The 16,009-nt window shown below is 30.7% G+C and overlaps 1 protein-coding gene and 1 pseudogene across 4 annotated transcripts; one reads left to right on the forward strand and one right to left on the reverse strand.

The window, feature by feature from the left end:
- LOC107613590 (protein NEOXANTHIN-DEFICIENT 1) lies at positions 1 to 7,265 on the forward strand. Of its 4 annotated transcripts, XR_002352385.1 has the most exons (12): positions 1 to 172; positions 264 to 339; positions 453 to 536; positions 716 to 779; positions 1,507 to 1,556; positions 3,873 to 3,927; positions 4,069 to 4,107; positions 4,688 to 4,865; positions 5,467 to 5,518; positions 5,609 to 5,712; positions 5,809 to 6,026; positions 6,072 to 6,178. XR_002352385.1 is itself a non-coding variant. In XM_016315667.2 (11 exons), the coding sequence occupies exons 2-11, from the start codon at positions 269 to 271 to the stop codon at positions 6,891 to 6,893; spliced, it is 888 nt and encodes a 295-aa protein (XP_016171153.1). In that variant the 5' UTR covers positions 1 to 172; positions 264 to 268; the 3' UTR covers positions 6,894 to 6,913. The 4 variants fall into 4 exon arrangements, 3 of the variants coding, with proteins under 3 accessions (XP_016171153.1, XP_020965009.1, XP_016171152.1); XM_016315667.2 differs by lacking the exons at positions 5,809 to 6,026; positions 6,072 to 6,178 and adding an exon at positions 6,653 to 6,913 and having other exon boundaries at positions 1,510 to 1,556; positions 5,609 to 5,665; XM_021109350.1 differs by having other exon boundaries at positions 5,809 to 6,268.
- Positions 8,818 to 10,233, reverse strand: LOC110265292 (annotated as a pseudogene).

Genomic DNA, 16,009 nt, shown 5'->3' on the forward strand with positions numbered 1-16,009 from the left:
TGGCGCCAATGAGTTACGGCCTTGTTTAATTGGAATTGGATAAAGTAGTGTTGTTGGTCTCTCTCTATCCACACACTTTCACTTCGTACCTTTCCCCTTACACCTTTTGCCACTTCTTTATTTTCTCCTCTTCTTCGTTCTCTTCAACTTCCCTTTCCTCCATTCTTTAAAGGTAATAATTAAGTTCTTCTTGCTCTCTAATTACATGCATTATTATTCATATATAATATATGAATGATTATTTGCATTCTGTTTTTATTCAGAGTTTATGGAAGCTGTAGAAGCAAAATCATCTTCTTCATCTGGGTATGGTAAGCCTCCATGGGTATTTAGTGGAAGGTAATTAATTAAGTCTGCAAAATTGTAACAATGAATCTTTCTCTAAGTGTTGTTAATTTGTGGGAAACGGGAATTGTTTCTGTCATTAACTGTTCTGTTTCTTTGTTTATCAGTGCCTTGTATCAACTCCATCTTGTGAAGGCAGAGAAAGCTAGAAGATACATTCCAAAAGAATTCAAATTGGTTGAAGCTTTTGGGTAGGTCCAATGTTGTAATTTCCTCTCTTTAGATTATAAATGCAGCAATTCTTTTATGGGTTTGAGTCTTTAGGCGATTTGTAAAATCATTCTAAAATCTTCTGAATTTTGATAAGACTTGTAAATTACGTTAAACTTTGAAATTAAACAGAGGTTGCATTGATTATTACTTGACACAGATACACTTTGGGTGGCTTCTTTCTAGCCAGCTATGAGGACAGTCCCGCCGGTGTCTTTGACGAGGTACGGTTCACTTCTCATTCTTGCTCTTTTATCTTTTTATTTAAACGAAAATGTTAGAAAACCAATATTTTAATAAAAAAATTTCAAAATTTGGTTTATTATGACTCAAACTCAAGACAAATATAAAATTATAATTATCTTGGGTTCCTTTTTATCTTTCATTATAATGAAAAAAGCTTTATTGAAACTAACTCGTTTACAGTTTGAAGTGAATAAAATTCACCATCCAAGATTTAACTTAATGAAATTCACATTAGTGAGTTTTTCCCCCCTAAAAAAAGGTAGTATTTATAAAATACAATCATACTATATATACATAAAAAATTGAGATTACTAAATCAATCAATTACCTATATATATATATATGTGTGTGTGTGTGTGTGTGTGTGTGTGTGTGATAGATTTAATATCTTACTTTTTGGTACATAATATTAAGCAGTAAAATTAAACAATTAGCCTTTAGAACATGCACTTTTAATTTGAGTTTCTTAGTACCCACATGTTTAGTGAAAGTAATAGACAAAAATCAATGCAGACAACTTGTACAAAAATGGTATCTGAAAATTGGCCTTAGAATGGTTTTGTTTCTACACATGGTTATTTAACATTTTTTAAGCAATGCAACCAACCAACAACCCAATTAGAAAGAAAAAGACATCAATTATTGTTGTTCACTTGACTAATTCAATGTATTGTTAACACTAGATCTTTGTTATTATATGTATAGCAGCTAGTGGTGATTGCAGGACTTGTCTGGAACCGCCCAACATCTTGTGCGTATGTTCCAACTCTTTTTCTATTGCCACTTCAATGATACAAGTTAAATGGGGGTTGTATTACAAGGTTAAATTTTGAATCTTTAATTCATTGAATTAGACCATTATAAAAGTTTTTAAGGTTTTTCTTTTCGTATTCTTTTCTTATAAACCCTTTAATACATCTAGAAAGTGGGACATAGGAAACTGAAATTTTTTTAGATTACAAATTAAAATTTTAATAATATTTATTTTTAAAAATATTCTTATCTAACTTTTCAAATTTTTATTCTACTCTTTATACTATCATCACCTCTCCAACTGACCTCTATTCTACTCTTAATCTTTCACCTCATTGTTGCACTTACTCCCACTAAATCAAATAAAATACTGAGAGTTAATTTAATTTTTGATTTTTCATTTTTGTCTCTTAATAATTTCTGCTTCTCAGTTTCTATTTTTTTTAAAATATTATAAAATACAAAATAACTAAATCCTAATAATTATTAAAATTTAGCTAATCTGTGTCTTTTTTATGTAAATTTTCGTAATTAACAACATTAATATGTATTCTGAAGGCACACAGCAAAGAACTTTTTCTTTTTAATATTGTATTACTAGAGGTGAAATCCTTTATCATGAACCAAATTGTGTGTTGAACACAACTATGGCCATTTACAAAACGTCAATGACGTTTTGTGTTTCTTCAATTAAAATAATATTTTTCTAACAAAACGTCAGCGACGTTTTGTGTTTTAATAATTAAAATAATATTTTTTTATTACAAAACGTCAGTGACGTTTTGTTCTTTGATGATTAAAAAAAATTTTTTATTACAAAACGTTAGTAACGTTTTGTGCTACTACCACAACCCTGTAGAACACCAAAATCATCAAATATTTTTGTATTTCACATTAAAATTATCCATATATAAAAATTTTAGCCACACAGCAAAATCTCAAATATATTATTATTTCATGAAAAGTGGAGAAGGTAAATAGGGTGTTGCTTCAAAGTAACGAATGTTGTGGTAGTTTCACAATCAGAATTGGATTGGCTTGATGTTGTTGATAAGCCTAGAGGCAACAGCAATAGTGGGATAACAAATGAAATATTATAAAATTGAAACCTCATTGCAATCATGCATGGTTGTCACTTGTCATTGCAACATTGACGTGGTGGTGGCTGAGCTAATACAGCTCCTCGGGAACTGAAGGACCTACATTTATCTTAGTGGTATGAATGCATACACTTGATTACCCCTTCATCATCATTCATCACACCCCTCAACTCGTGAAAATAAAGTTACAAAATCCTAAATTGCTCCATATTTATTTATTTTAATTTCTCATTTTTCTTTATTAGATTCTTAGCTTTTAAATTTACAAACTGTGAGATAGATCAATTTTTGTTTCTAACCTGTAAAAGTATGAAATAATAAGGACTAACATATGCTCTTTGTAAATTTAGAAAATAATCTAGATCATTTATAAATTTTGGAACTAATTAAGGGATAAATAAAGACTAAAAACTGAATTGTTCACTCAACAAAAAAAAAAAAAGTCTGAAGACCAATTTGAAATTTTTCTACAAGAGTTATTCTCAATTTATAAATTTAAGTACCGAAAAATTCAACTGCATAAGCATAATTGATGATTGATTTTGGAATACGTGTAGCACATACTACATATGATTTAGGAAAAATATTTTAAATTAACACTATTTTTTCGAAAATTTTCGTAATCTAAGTAAATTTTTGAAAAACGACTTAGGTTTAGTTTGGGTTAACAGTTTAATTAAACTCTTTTTGGAAAAATAGCTTAAATAATAAATAATTATATTAAAAGTAGTTTATAAATAAGTTATTTTTTATTTAAATTTTTAATTTTAAAAGTGTTTATTTTATAAAAATGTGATAAAAAGTAGTAGTATTATAAGAGAAGTCATTTTTTAACTTCTGTATAAGATTTTAAATAGCTTCTTAAAAAGCTGCAATTTAATTTTAAAAATTATTCCAAACATTAATACTACTACTTTTCATAAATCAAAAATTCAAAAAAATTATTTTTAAAACTTTCTAAATAGACCTTTGTAATTTAAAATTTATAATTTATAATTTAGGATATAAAATTTAAAATAAATAAAATAATTTTAAAAAAAATGACTGATATTAGTTAAAAAAAAGATAGTTAGTTAGCAATATTTATTGTTTTATTATTCAATTTTACTATCTAATGAATTATGATTGTATTTGTTTGAGAATAATTAATTAGGTTTAGTTATAGTAACATACATAGCAGTAATTTTCTTTTTCTTTTTCTTTTTTTTACCTTAACAGATGGGCCACGAGGGTGTACGTGAACAGTAATGATGCTTGTTATCATGGACGAAAGGTAACAGACTAACAGAGGACAAGTACAAAATAGTTGTAAAAATTAATCTTCATATTTTTGGTCAGGATTTGTGCTTGAAATTTTTTTTCCTCATCTTGGATTTGTGCTTGATTATAGTATCAACTGTGCATTCTCTTACAGGAAGTGGGTCTTCCAAGTCAGATTGCCAAGTTTTCCAAGGTAGAATTTTTTTCTCTTTTTTTTTTTGGTAAGAGAAATTTTTTATCTTCTAAGAAGTGCTTACCTTTTTTTTATGTGTTTTGTTTAATGAAGGAAAGATGTTATAACCCGAACATTATTTCGGTTTTCTGCCCATTTATTAGGCCCAAAACAAAATCTAGTTTGTTAATCTTATAAATTACAATTAAAAAAGAAAAATAAAGACTAAGAGTAATAAGTAATAACACAAGTAAATCTGAAAAAACTTGCGAGTAGATTTTAAGGGGAAAAACTATCCAGTTTATGAGAAAATTTTATTCATAAACTTATAAGTCTTCGAAATAAAAAAATATCAAATAAGTTTTTGAAAAAATTGAATACTGGATTTATGGGTTTTAAAAAATTACAATTAAAATACTTGATAACTCTTTTTTTTCCTTAGATAGCTATAAGTGCTTCACAAAATTTTTAAAAATCTAATTGTTTTACTTGAAAAAATAAATTAAAAAATAACTATCAATTAACCTAACAAAATATCCGATTGAGTACTTATAAACCAAATTGGGCCAAGGATATATGATTTTGTTTATTGTTGAAACAGACAATTAGAGCAATATCAGGAGAATCTAGTGATAGAAGCAGTGGATTCTTGAACATGATAGGAATTGGTTCTATCTCATGCAATAATCAGAGGGATCAAGGTCTAAATGTTGAAGTAATCAAAATCAAATGTCTCGAGGCAGCAGATGCTTGTAACATTAGTCTCACAAGTGCTGATGGTGAGTGGATTTGGTTGCTCATTTGGTTCCACTAGCCCTGAGCTTCCTACATTATGTTATATATGTGGGAGGTACATTTTTTCATAATTTTTTCATAGTTTTTGAGATCTCAATTGCACCAACTATGTCTCTAAGATTGGCAACAGTGCACCACGTTAGTCTCTAACCGCGTGATGATTCAGTTGATAGAAAAAGACTTAGAGACTAATATAATATACTTTTGCCATTCTTAGACACGTAAGTTGTACAATTGAGATATCGAAAAAAATTTTTGTGCACGTGGCTTTGGAGTTTAACCCCTTCATTTTCATTCTAAAATAATTGATGATTAATAAGCATTTTCAACTGGCACATGCTGTGATTAAGATGCTTCTCACGATGTTGTTTGGTTTTATTTGATCATCATTATCTTTAAACGAGTTTCTAATAAATAGTACACCCCATTATCATAAATGCGGTCTCAACTATAAAGAAATGTGGCTGAGGAGTTGCTTTGTTCACTATGTTTTGTTCTTTTAAATTCCCCCTTAATTTGTGATTAGTTTATGAATAAGATATTGATTGATGTACAAAATATTTTAAATTGCGGTGGCTTTCATAGGCACCAATAGCTGGATGGGGCCTCCAATTAAAATGTCGCTTCCAAGTTTCAGGTAAGTAAGCTTGAAATATATAGATTTCAGTTTGTCAGAGAAGTCAGAAGTCAGAAGCAATGATAATCACTTTTTGTTCTAAAATTGCAGTGGTGGTACAGAGTATAATCCCAACCTCCTTAAGTACTCTTGCCGGATTGAATGCAGGTTTTCTCTCAAACCTCAAAAGTTGATGAATATTTATTCACTTGTTTAGTATTTAACTTGCAAATGCTACAATTCTGAAATTTTATACAACTTAACATAGAGGTCGTTCACACATAAATTTCACTTGAATACCTTATGCATGCTCTTTAGAACTTCTTCTTTGACCCTATATTTCTAACTTCTAACTTCTAAGTGAATGCTCTATCAATCTTCTTCTTATTTGTCTAAATCACTTGAGATAAGATTCCATCATATTTTTCACAATGGGCACTACTCTAATCATTTCGATCATACTGAAATTATGTTCATATCCATTGTCACATAGCAATTCATTCTGTACAACATAGTTAGTCACTTAGTCTCATGAAACTGCACTAAAATTTATTCTTAAGTTTTAGAGTTAAGATCAATGATACTAGGAACAATTTAAACAAAATTACACTACCTGTAACTTTTTATAAGATGTAAAATTTATTGAATCACCATAACATGTAATGAAGATTATTTATATCAAATTTGATCGAAATTAGACATCAATAGACATGTAATTGAAGAGCCATTTGTTTATATATATATTTTGAATGAATACATTAGTCGATTTTCAAAGAAATAAAAGGTAGGAAATGATTTTGGATTGATATGAAATTTTTTAGCAATGATCTATAACATATATATGTTTTTCAATCCAACGATTGATTTCTTAAAAATTTTCTTTAAGAAAATGTTCTTTAGGTGTAATATTGACTTAAATGGACACCGATGTTATTTGATCCTAACTCTAAATTTAAGCATTTTATAAGTATTTAATTATATGACATTATATTAACAAAAATAGTTACTACTTTGTGAACTTGTTACTTAAACAATAATCTAAACAAACAAATCTTATTGGATATATGCAACATCTAATTAATTCATGAAAAATAAACTCATTAATTTATTTTCTCAAAACATAGCATTTAAATTACGTGTGTTCATTTGATATAGGGTGCAAGCAGTGCAGCCATTGAAGGTTTCAGGGGCAATCCCTTCAACTTCAACAAATGATGAGAGAGAACAACATAATAGTGACGTAGCTGAAAATCATGAGAGTTTCAGCACTTATGTGATGTTATCAAAACCCATTTTAGCACTTAAGTTTAATCAAATGAAGATGCATGTAGAAGCTCCTGTTGTGCTTTCCCAATTCTCAAGTTCCATAGAAACTACTGCCAGTTCTCTTCCATAATGACTTTCTTTTCTTTTCTTTTCTTTATTCCCTCAAGTTCAGGATTTGTATTAAGTGGAGAGAAGCCTATTAGAATCACCAATCACCAAGTCCTCTATCACTGTTGGGCACTGTTTTAACCATATACAATCACCCCGATGTAGGTGTTAGATTCAGAAAGAATACTTCAATTTGTATTCCAATTTTGTATGCAACTCGAAAACATGTATTTAGGTAAATAAAGTTGAATTTGTCGAAAAGTGTAACTCTTTGGTTATAAAGAGTCAAGATAATCAAGAATCAGGGTGATTAGTTATGACAATTGTAGAGAACTAGTCTTAGTTTAAGTGTGCTATATAAGTAGAGAAGTAAAATTCTATTTAGATTTTTTTAGTGACTTATTGTTTTTCTGAACTCAATTCAATGTTGCTATTTTTTAGTTTTCTATTTCCCTTTTTATCTTTTTACTTTTCTGCTATCAAAGCTACCGCTGCAAGAATTCTTTTATGGCATTACGAGCTTCAGGTGTTTGATTCATGGCTTCCCGAATGAAAATTCTGCCAATTCTAATTCCAACAACACTCCTCCCTCCTCTTTTGTTATCAACAATTTTTCCTTAAATTTCTTCAATACGGAACCCTTTTACCCAAACAATGACAAACTTAGTGATAATAATCACAAAACTTGGCAACAACAAGCTCTCTTTGCAATTTGAGAACAAGATCTTGAAGATCATCTCCATCCAACACGAATTTCTCTTCAATTTGATTCCACGGCAAATAAGCAAGTTGGGATTGAATCTCAACAATTCAAACAGTGGAGGCAGGATGACTATAATCTTGGCTCATGGACGCTCGCAGTGACCGATCCAGAAAATTTTAATAGTGGGAGTAAAATATATATAGTATAATAATAATTTTATAATTATACTATAGTATTATAAAATATGATTATTCCTCAAATTATTTAACTAACAAATTAAAACAATAAAATAATTTACAATAGTAAATAATTTAAAATTTCATTCTTCTGAGTTTCATATTTTGAAAAGATTGAATAATCTTTTTATTGTCAATACAATCAAACGTCTCTCTTTCTATATATGTCACTAAACAATCATTTAAAAATTCATCTCCCATACGGTTGCGAAGCCGACTCTTTATGATGTTCATAGCAGAAAAAGTTCTTTCAACTGATGCAGTTGCTACAGGCAAAACTAAAGCTAACTTCAAAAGAAGAAACACTAATGGATAAACAATATTTTTTCGAGTCTCGACCAATTTCTGAGAAAGAGCACCAATCCCATTTAAGTTTGAGAATTGATCATTAGAATGTACATCTAATATGAAATTCTCAAGTTGACTATCAAGTGCCAAAAGTTGAGTAGAAGAAAATTCTAATGGATAGAATTGAGCTAACTAGATCAACTTCTCCTTATCAAATGCAAGAAATGAGTGTCTTGGATTCAGACAAGCTATACAAAGAAGCAATTCAGTATTTACCTCTGTAAAACGATTATTGAGTTCTTGAAGTTATCTATCAACTACTTGATAGAATATCTCAACTTGAAAATGATGCAAATTTGAGATCTTTTGAACTTTGCGTCTTGATCTTCCTTGTGACACAAATATATCATCCATTTTTGGAACGGTAATGTTATGTTTGTCACAAAACAATGAGACTTCATCAAGTAAAAGAGACCAACCATCATCTCTTATAGTTTGCAACCGTTGCTTAGACACTTTAACCAATGCCATAGCATTTACAATGTCTTGATCATTCCTTTGTAACACTTGAGATAATTCATTAGTAACTCCCAAGATATTTTTCATCAAGTGCAAGTTGAAAATGAATTCAAAAGATTGAATGACATTCAATAAATGACATGCTTCAGCTCTTTGTTCTGAATTATTTCCATCTTCTTCAACATATTCAAGAACATTGATCAGGAAGGAAACAAAGAAATTAATCGAAGTATAGTTCCATAGTGTGAACCCCATCTAGTATCTCCAGCTCTTTTCAAAGTTATTTCTTGATTCAAACCACGTCCACTAGAAATTTCTCCACTTTGTAATGCTTCAATTGTCTTAGTCATTTGACTATCACAAAGCATATCTCTTCGTTTACACGAAGCTCCAACAACATTGCACAAATTGGTTAACAAATTAAAAACCAAAGCAATTTCAACTTGTTTTTTTACAACCGTTACAAGAGCTAACTGAAGTTGGTGGGCAAAGCAATATACATAGAAAGCATAAGAATTTTCTTTCAATATCAAAGTTTTCAAACCATTAAATTCTCCTTATATATAACTTGCACCATCATATCCTTGGCCACGTACTCTTGATAAACTTAAATTATATGTTTCTAATAATGACTCCAATGCTAATTTTAGAGATAAAGCATTAGTATTAGAAACATGAATAAGACCAAGAAAATGCTCCCTAACTTGCCCTTCTTTATTCACATACCTTAAACAAACTGACATTTGCTCCTTAATAGAAATATCGCGAGCTTCATCAACCAAAACAACAAACAATTCATCCCCAAGATCATTTACAATAGCTTTTGTCGTTTCACTTGCAGCCGCTCTTACAATATCTTTTTGAATTGAGGGAGCTCTTAGTTTAAGATTCCCACGAGCATTTTTAAAAGCATGATCAATCTCTTCATTATGTTGTGTAAGAAAGTTTAGAAGTTCCAAAAAATTTCCTTGATTAACAGAATCATCTGTCTCATCATTACCACGAAAAGGCCAATCCTTGTCGCAAAAGAAATCTAATACAATCAATTGTGGTTGTCAAGTGAATTTGATAATTCTTTTTAGCCTGCTCAGATTATTTTTCAATAGCAGCACTAATGTGTTGTTTTGGCTTCATAAGTGCTTCACATTTTCTCCAAGCTTGATTATGAGCACTATTATGAATCCCAACATGAGTTTGTAATCTGTCCTTTTTTTTTTCCAATTTGAAAAGCCATTGGTTATAAAAGCATCGCCACTTTCATTCTCAAGTTTCATAAGATAATAACAAAGACAAAAAACAGCATCTTTTGATATACTATACTCTAACCAATTGCCATAATCATCAAACCAACTAGGATTAAATCTTCAAAAAGAAGAACCACAAGCAGTTTGCGAAAAATCATGAGTCCTTGGTTGACAAGGACCTTTTTGCAAATATGCACATCTAACTTTGTCTCTGTCATTCGGATAATAACCTGAAATCTTTGGTCATTGTTCTGGATCTGCTATGAGACTCTCTACTTCAAATTCTAAAAACCTCCTCTTGTTAGAAGAGGTCGATGAATTGTTTTGGGATCCAATCTCCAATGATGAAGTTCTTTTGAAATATTTCTCCATTACTAATAGAATAAAATTATAAACCTAAATTAATTAATTAATAAAATTAATTTACAATTCTTCTCAAATTGAGAAGTTCAGTATAAAAATATAAATAAAAAATTGATCCATTAACAACAGTAGCAAGCTAGCAACTAATAATATCCCAAATTTCTAATTCAAAATAATTAACAAAAAATTAATGAAACTAAAGTATCAATTACATCAGAACAAATTCAATCACAAATTCACAATTTCTAAACCAACTATATCAAATTATCATTTATCAAACAATGAAACAAATGAGCAAAAAAATGAATGAAGCAACTAAGTGAATTAAGTATATGAACTATGTGCTAACTATTGATTATTATTTAGTCACATAAAAATACAATACTCCAACAGAACTTGAATCTCAATTAACATAATGAATTTGGTTAGTTGCTCATAATTTCTTGTTTCAACTTAACAAGAAAACCAACAAAATTACACAAAACACAATACCACCTGACCTAAGACCTATTGATTCTTAACTATTGATTCTTATTCAATCACAAACCAATGAAACCATTCCTTTATTCTAAATCCCCATTCGGCCATTCCCCACCCCAAAAGCTTATTTATTTATAATATACATATGCTATAATTAATTGGTTACAAGATAGACTTGAGAATTTTTTGTTGTTTACCACTCTTGATAAGTTGATAGGTTGATTTGGGTTCTCAATCATGTACCAAGAGGCAAACTAAACTCCAAGAGGATGACCCAGTAGCGGTGTGGCACCAGCGGTAACAGAGAAGAGGATTGTAGAATAAAAAACCAGTCAACCAGAACTCCAAAAGTCCAGAAGAAATTGATGTTTGTTGAAGAAGAAGGCAGAACCGTAGAATCAGATGCCAAATTGCTGAGTGCCAAAGGAAGGAACGCAGAAGAGGAACGCAGCGGCAGATCCACACAAATCATAAGCAGTGACGAAAAAGAAAGTAGAACCTGAGAAGTGAGAACCATTAGACGCGGCGTGGCGACGATGCAAGGAGAAACTGACGGAGAACGGAGCCACGCAGGAGAATCACGGTGATACAAGGAGTCGCGGGGAGCAGAAACGTGAAGTGACAGGGAGCTAGTGACACTGCCACACAGCCCACACTGGCGGAGCCACGAAGCGGCAGAAACGCGGAGTAGCAGTCTGGCGGCAGTAATTCTGGGGATTGGAGTTTGGAGGGCAGAGGCTGGAGTAGTTAGGAATTTGGAGAGAAAGGGAGAAGAAGAAGAACAGTTTAGGGATTTGGGGCTTTGGGTTGGGGCTGGGGGCAAAAGTAATTATATAATGGGGGCAATCTTGACATTTCACTAAGAACTACTCTCTATTATTTGAAATTTGACTGGGGGCAGTTGCCCCCACTGGCTTATGCATAAATCCGTCCCTGGATGCTCGCCTCTATGGATTCTGGTTTCAAGAGTAAAATGGTTGGGTGCATCTTTGCTCATGAAATTTGGGGAACGATTGAAGAATATTTCGAGAAATCCATCAAGTATAGGGTCAAACAACTCAAAGCGCAAGTCAAATTGGTCAAGAAACATGATATGTCTGCTCAAGATTATATCCCAAAATTTAAAACCTTTCTAATTCTTTGGCAGCCTTAGGTTACCCTCTTTCGACAGAGGAACATGTAGAAGCTATTCTTGAGGGTTTAAATGAAGACTATCAAAGTCTTTGAATCACAATCAATGCAAAACCTGAAATGCATAGTCTGTGTGAAGTGTAAACTCTGGTATTGACTCATGATGACATAATGAATAAGTTCAGAAAGCCAGATAATGTTCTTATACAAGATAATTTTACTCAAAGTTCTTTTCCTTCTATGCCAAATACTATAAGAGGCAGTCTGATTAGAGGAAGGGGGAGAGGTGGAGGTCGACCTTTTAGAGGTGGCAAGTCTTTTTATCAACAACCAAGACCTCAATGCCAAGTTTGTGCCTGATTTGGACATATTGCTTGGCAATATTTTCATAGATTTGACCAACAGATTCCTCCGCCATCATAAATTCAAGACACTCGAATGAACAACTACAACTCTCTTTCATCGACTGCTTCCACTTCATCACAAGTGAATTCTATTGCATCCACTCCTCCTCCACCTACAAATACCTTTCATAACCCTGCTGCATTTCTTGTTGCACCATCTACTGTCTCTAACCTAGCTTGGTATCTAGATACAGGTGCATCTCATCATGTAACATCGTCTCAATCTAACTTGATTGCATCATCTGAATACACAAGGCCAGAACAACTGCAAATTGATAATGGAATAGGTATTTTTATATCTAATGTTGGACACTCTTTTTTGTATTCTTTATTTTCTAAAAGATGGTTCTCTCTACAAAAGTTAATTCATTATCCTAATATAACCACAAATCTGATCTCGGTATCTAAATTTGCTGAGGATAACTTTATTTATTTTGAATTTCATGTCTTTTATTGTCTTGTTAAATGCCAATCCACCCAGAAGGTTCTATTGCAAGGTTTTAGACAAGGAGGCTTATATCAGTTTTCTAACATTGTTGTCCCTTATCATTCACAAACAGATTCATGTCCTAAAGCTTTTTTTTATCTCTCTTCCTTCTTTTGATTTGTACATAAGAGATTAGGACACACTGCCACCAAGTATTATGTCACATTTATGGATGCATTCTCAAGATATACCTATACTTTCTTACTTTCTCACAAATCTCAAATTTTTATAGCTTTCATTCAATATAAAAAGTTTATAAAGAACTTAACTGATTGCAAATTAAAGGCTTTACAGTCAGATAATGGCGATGAGTACACTTCCAAAGTATTCTCTACCTATCTTGCACAAGAAGGTATTTAACATCGTTTTTCATGTCCACATATCCCCCAACAAAATGGAAGAGCTGAGAGGAAACATAGGAACTTGATAGAAATGAGTTTAGCCATGTTATCCATTGCTCAAATGCCAAAGATTTTTTGGAATGAAGTTGATATTACAGCTACTTATTTGATAAATAGGTTACCAATTCTTATTTTGTCACAAAAATAACTTTTTGAGGTCTTATTTAAACAGAAACCTGGTTATCAATCTCTCAAAGTCTTTGGCAGTGCATGTATTCCTCTTCTTACACTTTATAATAAGAATAAATTAGACTATAAATCACATAAGTGTGTGTTTCTTGGATATGTCCCTAATTACAAAGGTTATAAATGTCTATCAGCTAATGGATGAATATATATCACTAGAAATGTTAAATTTGATGAATCTCAGTTTTCTTATTCTGATATATATATATAATTTTATAACCAAAATGTGCTACATGTCACTTTCTCATTATAATTAGAATCAAATCTTTCCCTCCAAAATTAAGAAATTCTCCCATCCTTCTTACTAATTTTATAACCAAAATGTGCCACATGTCACTCTCTCATTATAATTAAAATTAAATCTTTCCCTCCAAAATTAAAGAATTCTTTCCCTCTCCTTACTAAATTTACAACCAAAATGTGCCACATGTCACTCCCTCATTGCAGTTAAAATCAAATCTTTCCCTCCAAAATTAAAGAGTTATCCCCCCTCCCTCTTCCTTTCTCTATTTCTCTCATTCCTTCAACCACTCTATCTATTTTATATATCATTATCAATATCAATGATTAATTACTAATTTAACAGTTAAAATGTGCAACATGACATTCTTTAATTGCATTAAAATTAAAATTAAAAAATTAAAATTAAAATATACCTATATTATGTATCATATATTACTATCTAATTTAATAATCAAATGTGTCACATGACACTCTCTTATTAAAATTGAAAGAAAATATTTTTCCAAAATATTTTATTTTCATTTCTCTTCTTTCAAATATTTATTACATATAATTTGGAGAGAATACTAATGTTATAATTAAAAGTTAGAATCAAGATTCAATTGTTTTAAAGAAAATTAATTTTAAGTTAATTTTATAACTATTAGTATAATTTTTTTATGCTAATATCTAATTATATTTTTATATTCACAGAAAAAAAATATTATTTTTAAATAGCAAGTATAAAAATTAATTATTTCTATTTGTGCAACAGACTTAACACCTAATTAAATGTAAAAGTATACACGTTAAATTATTTTAAATTTTATATAACAAATGTTTAAATTAATTATTAATAAAAAATTAGACTTTTTATATAAAAATAATAACTAAAAATCTTATTATTTGATTTTTTATTTGCAAATATCTTGGTCTTCTTAGACAGAGACTTTTGTCAATCTACGACTTTTTTCTGTAAAAGTAGTTTGATTTTATAAATCTTTTATGCCATGCATAATCTATACTGTCAGAAAAAATAGGCCATAATTTAAAAAAAAATTATCTTCCCGTAATATTATTACGAGTAAAAATACTAATTTCTCTCTAAATCTGATACTAACAAGCTTGACTTAACTAAGACAGATGCATATAGTTCTTTTTATTTTTCAAAGTACCATATTCCTACTATTGTTCCAAATGTAACTTCAGCCACTCATCAAAATTCATGCACCTTAAATGAACAAGACACTCTGATTAGTTCACACATAATTAAAGGTGTTCCTTCGGTCACAACTAATGACTATCCAAGCCATCAATTAGAGGATACTTCTGATCCTAGCCACAATCCTACTCCAACACAACACCAAGGCCTTATGCACTCCACTTTTGACATAGACATGGTTCTTCCCCCTATAGAATTTTTTAACACTCAACCCTCTACAACATCACACCATTCACAACACATTATTCATCACAATACTCATGCTATGATGACAAGGTCAAAAACAATTTCGTCTAAACCAAAAGTATTTTTTTCTTCTGTTTTGTCTAAAGCTAGTGATGAACAACCTCCTAAAATAGCTCATGTTTCTCTAAGTATTTTTTTTGGGAAGAGGCAATGATAGAAGAGTTTAAATCTCTACAAAGAACCAATACTTGGTCTTTAGTGCCTAAGCCAGAAAATGCAAAAGTTATAGGTTGCGAATGTGTTTTTACCATTAAAAGACATCCTAATGGATCTATTCACAAATATAAAGCTAGGTTAGTGGTTCAAGATTTTCACCAAGAAGAAGGTTTTGACTTTGAATAAATATTTAGTCCAGTAATTAGACCTACAACAATTAGGCTGATCTTAAACTTAGCTCTTTCTCGAAATTGGGTGATAAGACAATTTGATTTCAACAATGCCTTTTTGAATGGGGATTTACATCAAATAATCTACATGTCACAACCAATTGACTTTGAAGAGAAGTCTGATAGACATGTTTGTAAGTTGAACAAATCTCTCTAGGACTTTTCATTAAGCTAAGCGCTACTTTGTACTCTTTCGATTTCAATAATGCCAAGTCTGATAATTCTTTATTTATCAAGAAACATACCAATTCTATTATTTATATTCTTTGCTATGTGGATGACATAATTCACATTGTGTGGCTGACATGATTAAGAAATTGGACACTATTTTCTCACTAAAAGATTTAGCTTACTTAAGCTATTTTTTGGGGATTGAGATTCACAAAACTAAAAATAAAAAATTGCATCTCTCACAAACCAAATATATTATAGATTTATTGTTAAAATTGGGGATGGCTCAAGCTAGCTCTATGCCAACCCCTATGATTTCTTCGTTATAATTGTTGTCTGCAGGTTCAGAGAGTTTTGAAGATCCAAAACTTTATCGAACTATTATAGGATCTCTACAATATTTATGCGTCACAAGACTAGATATCTCTTTTGCTGTAGCAAAAATTAGT

Source organism: Arachis ipaensis, chromosome B08 (genome assembly GCF_000816755.2).
Source record: "Arachis ipaensis cultivar K30076 chromosome B08, Araip1.1, whole genome shotgun sequence".
NCBI classification, from domain to species: Eukaryota; Viridiplantae; Streptophyta; class Magnoliopsida; order Fabales; family Fabaceae; genus Arachis; species Arachis ipaensis.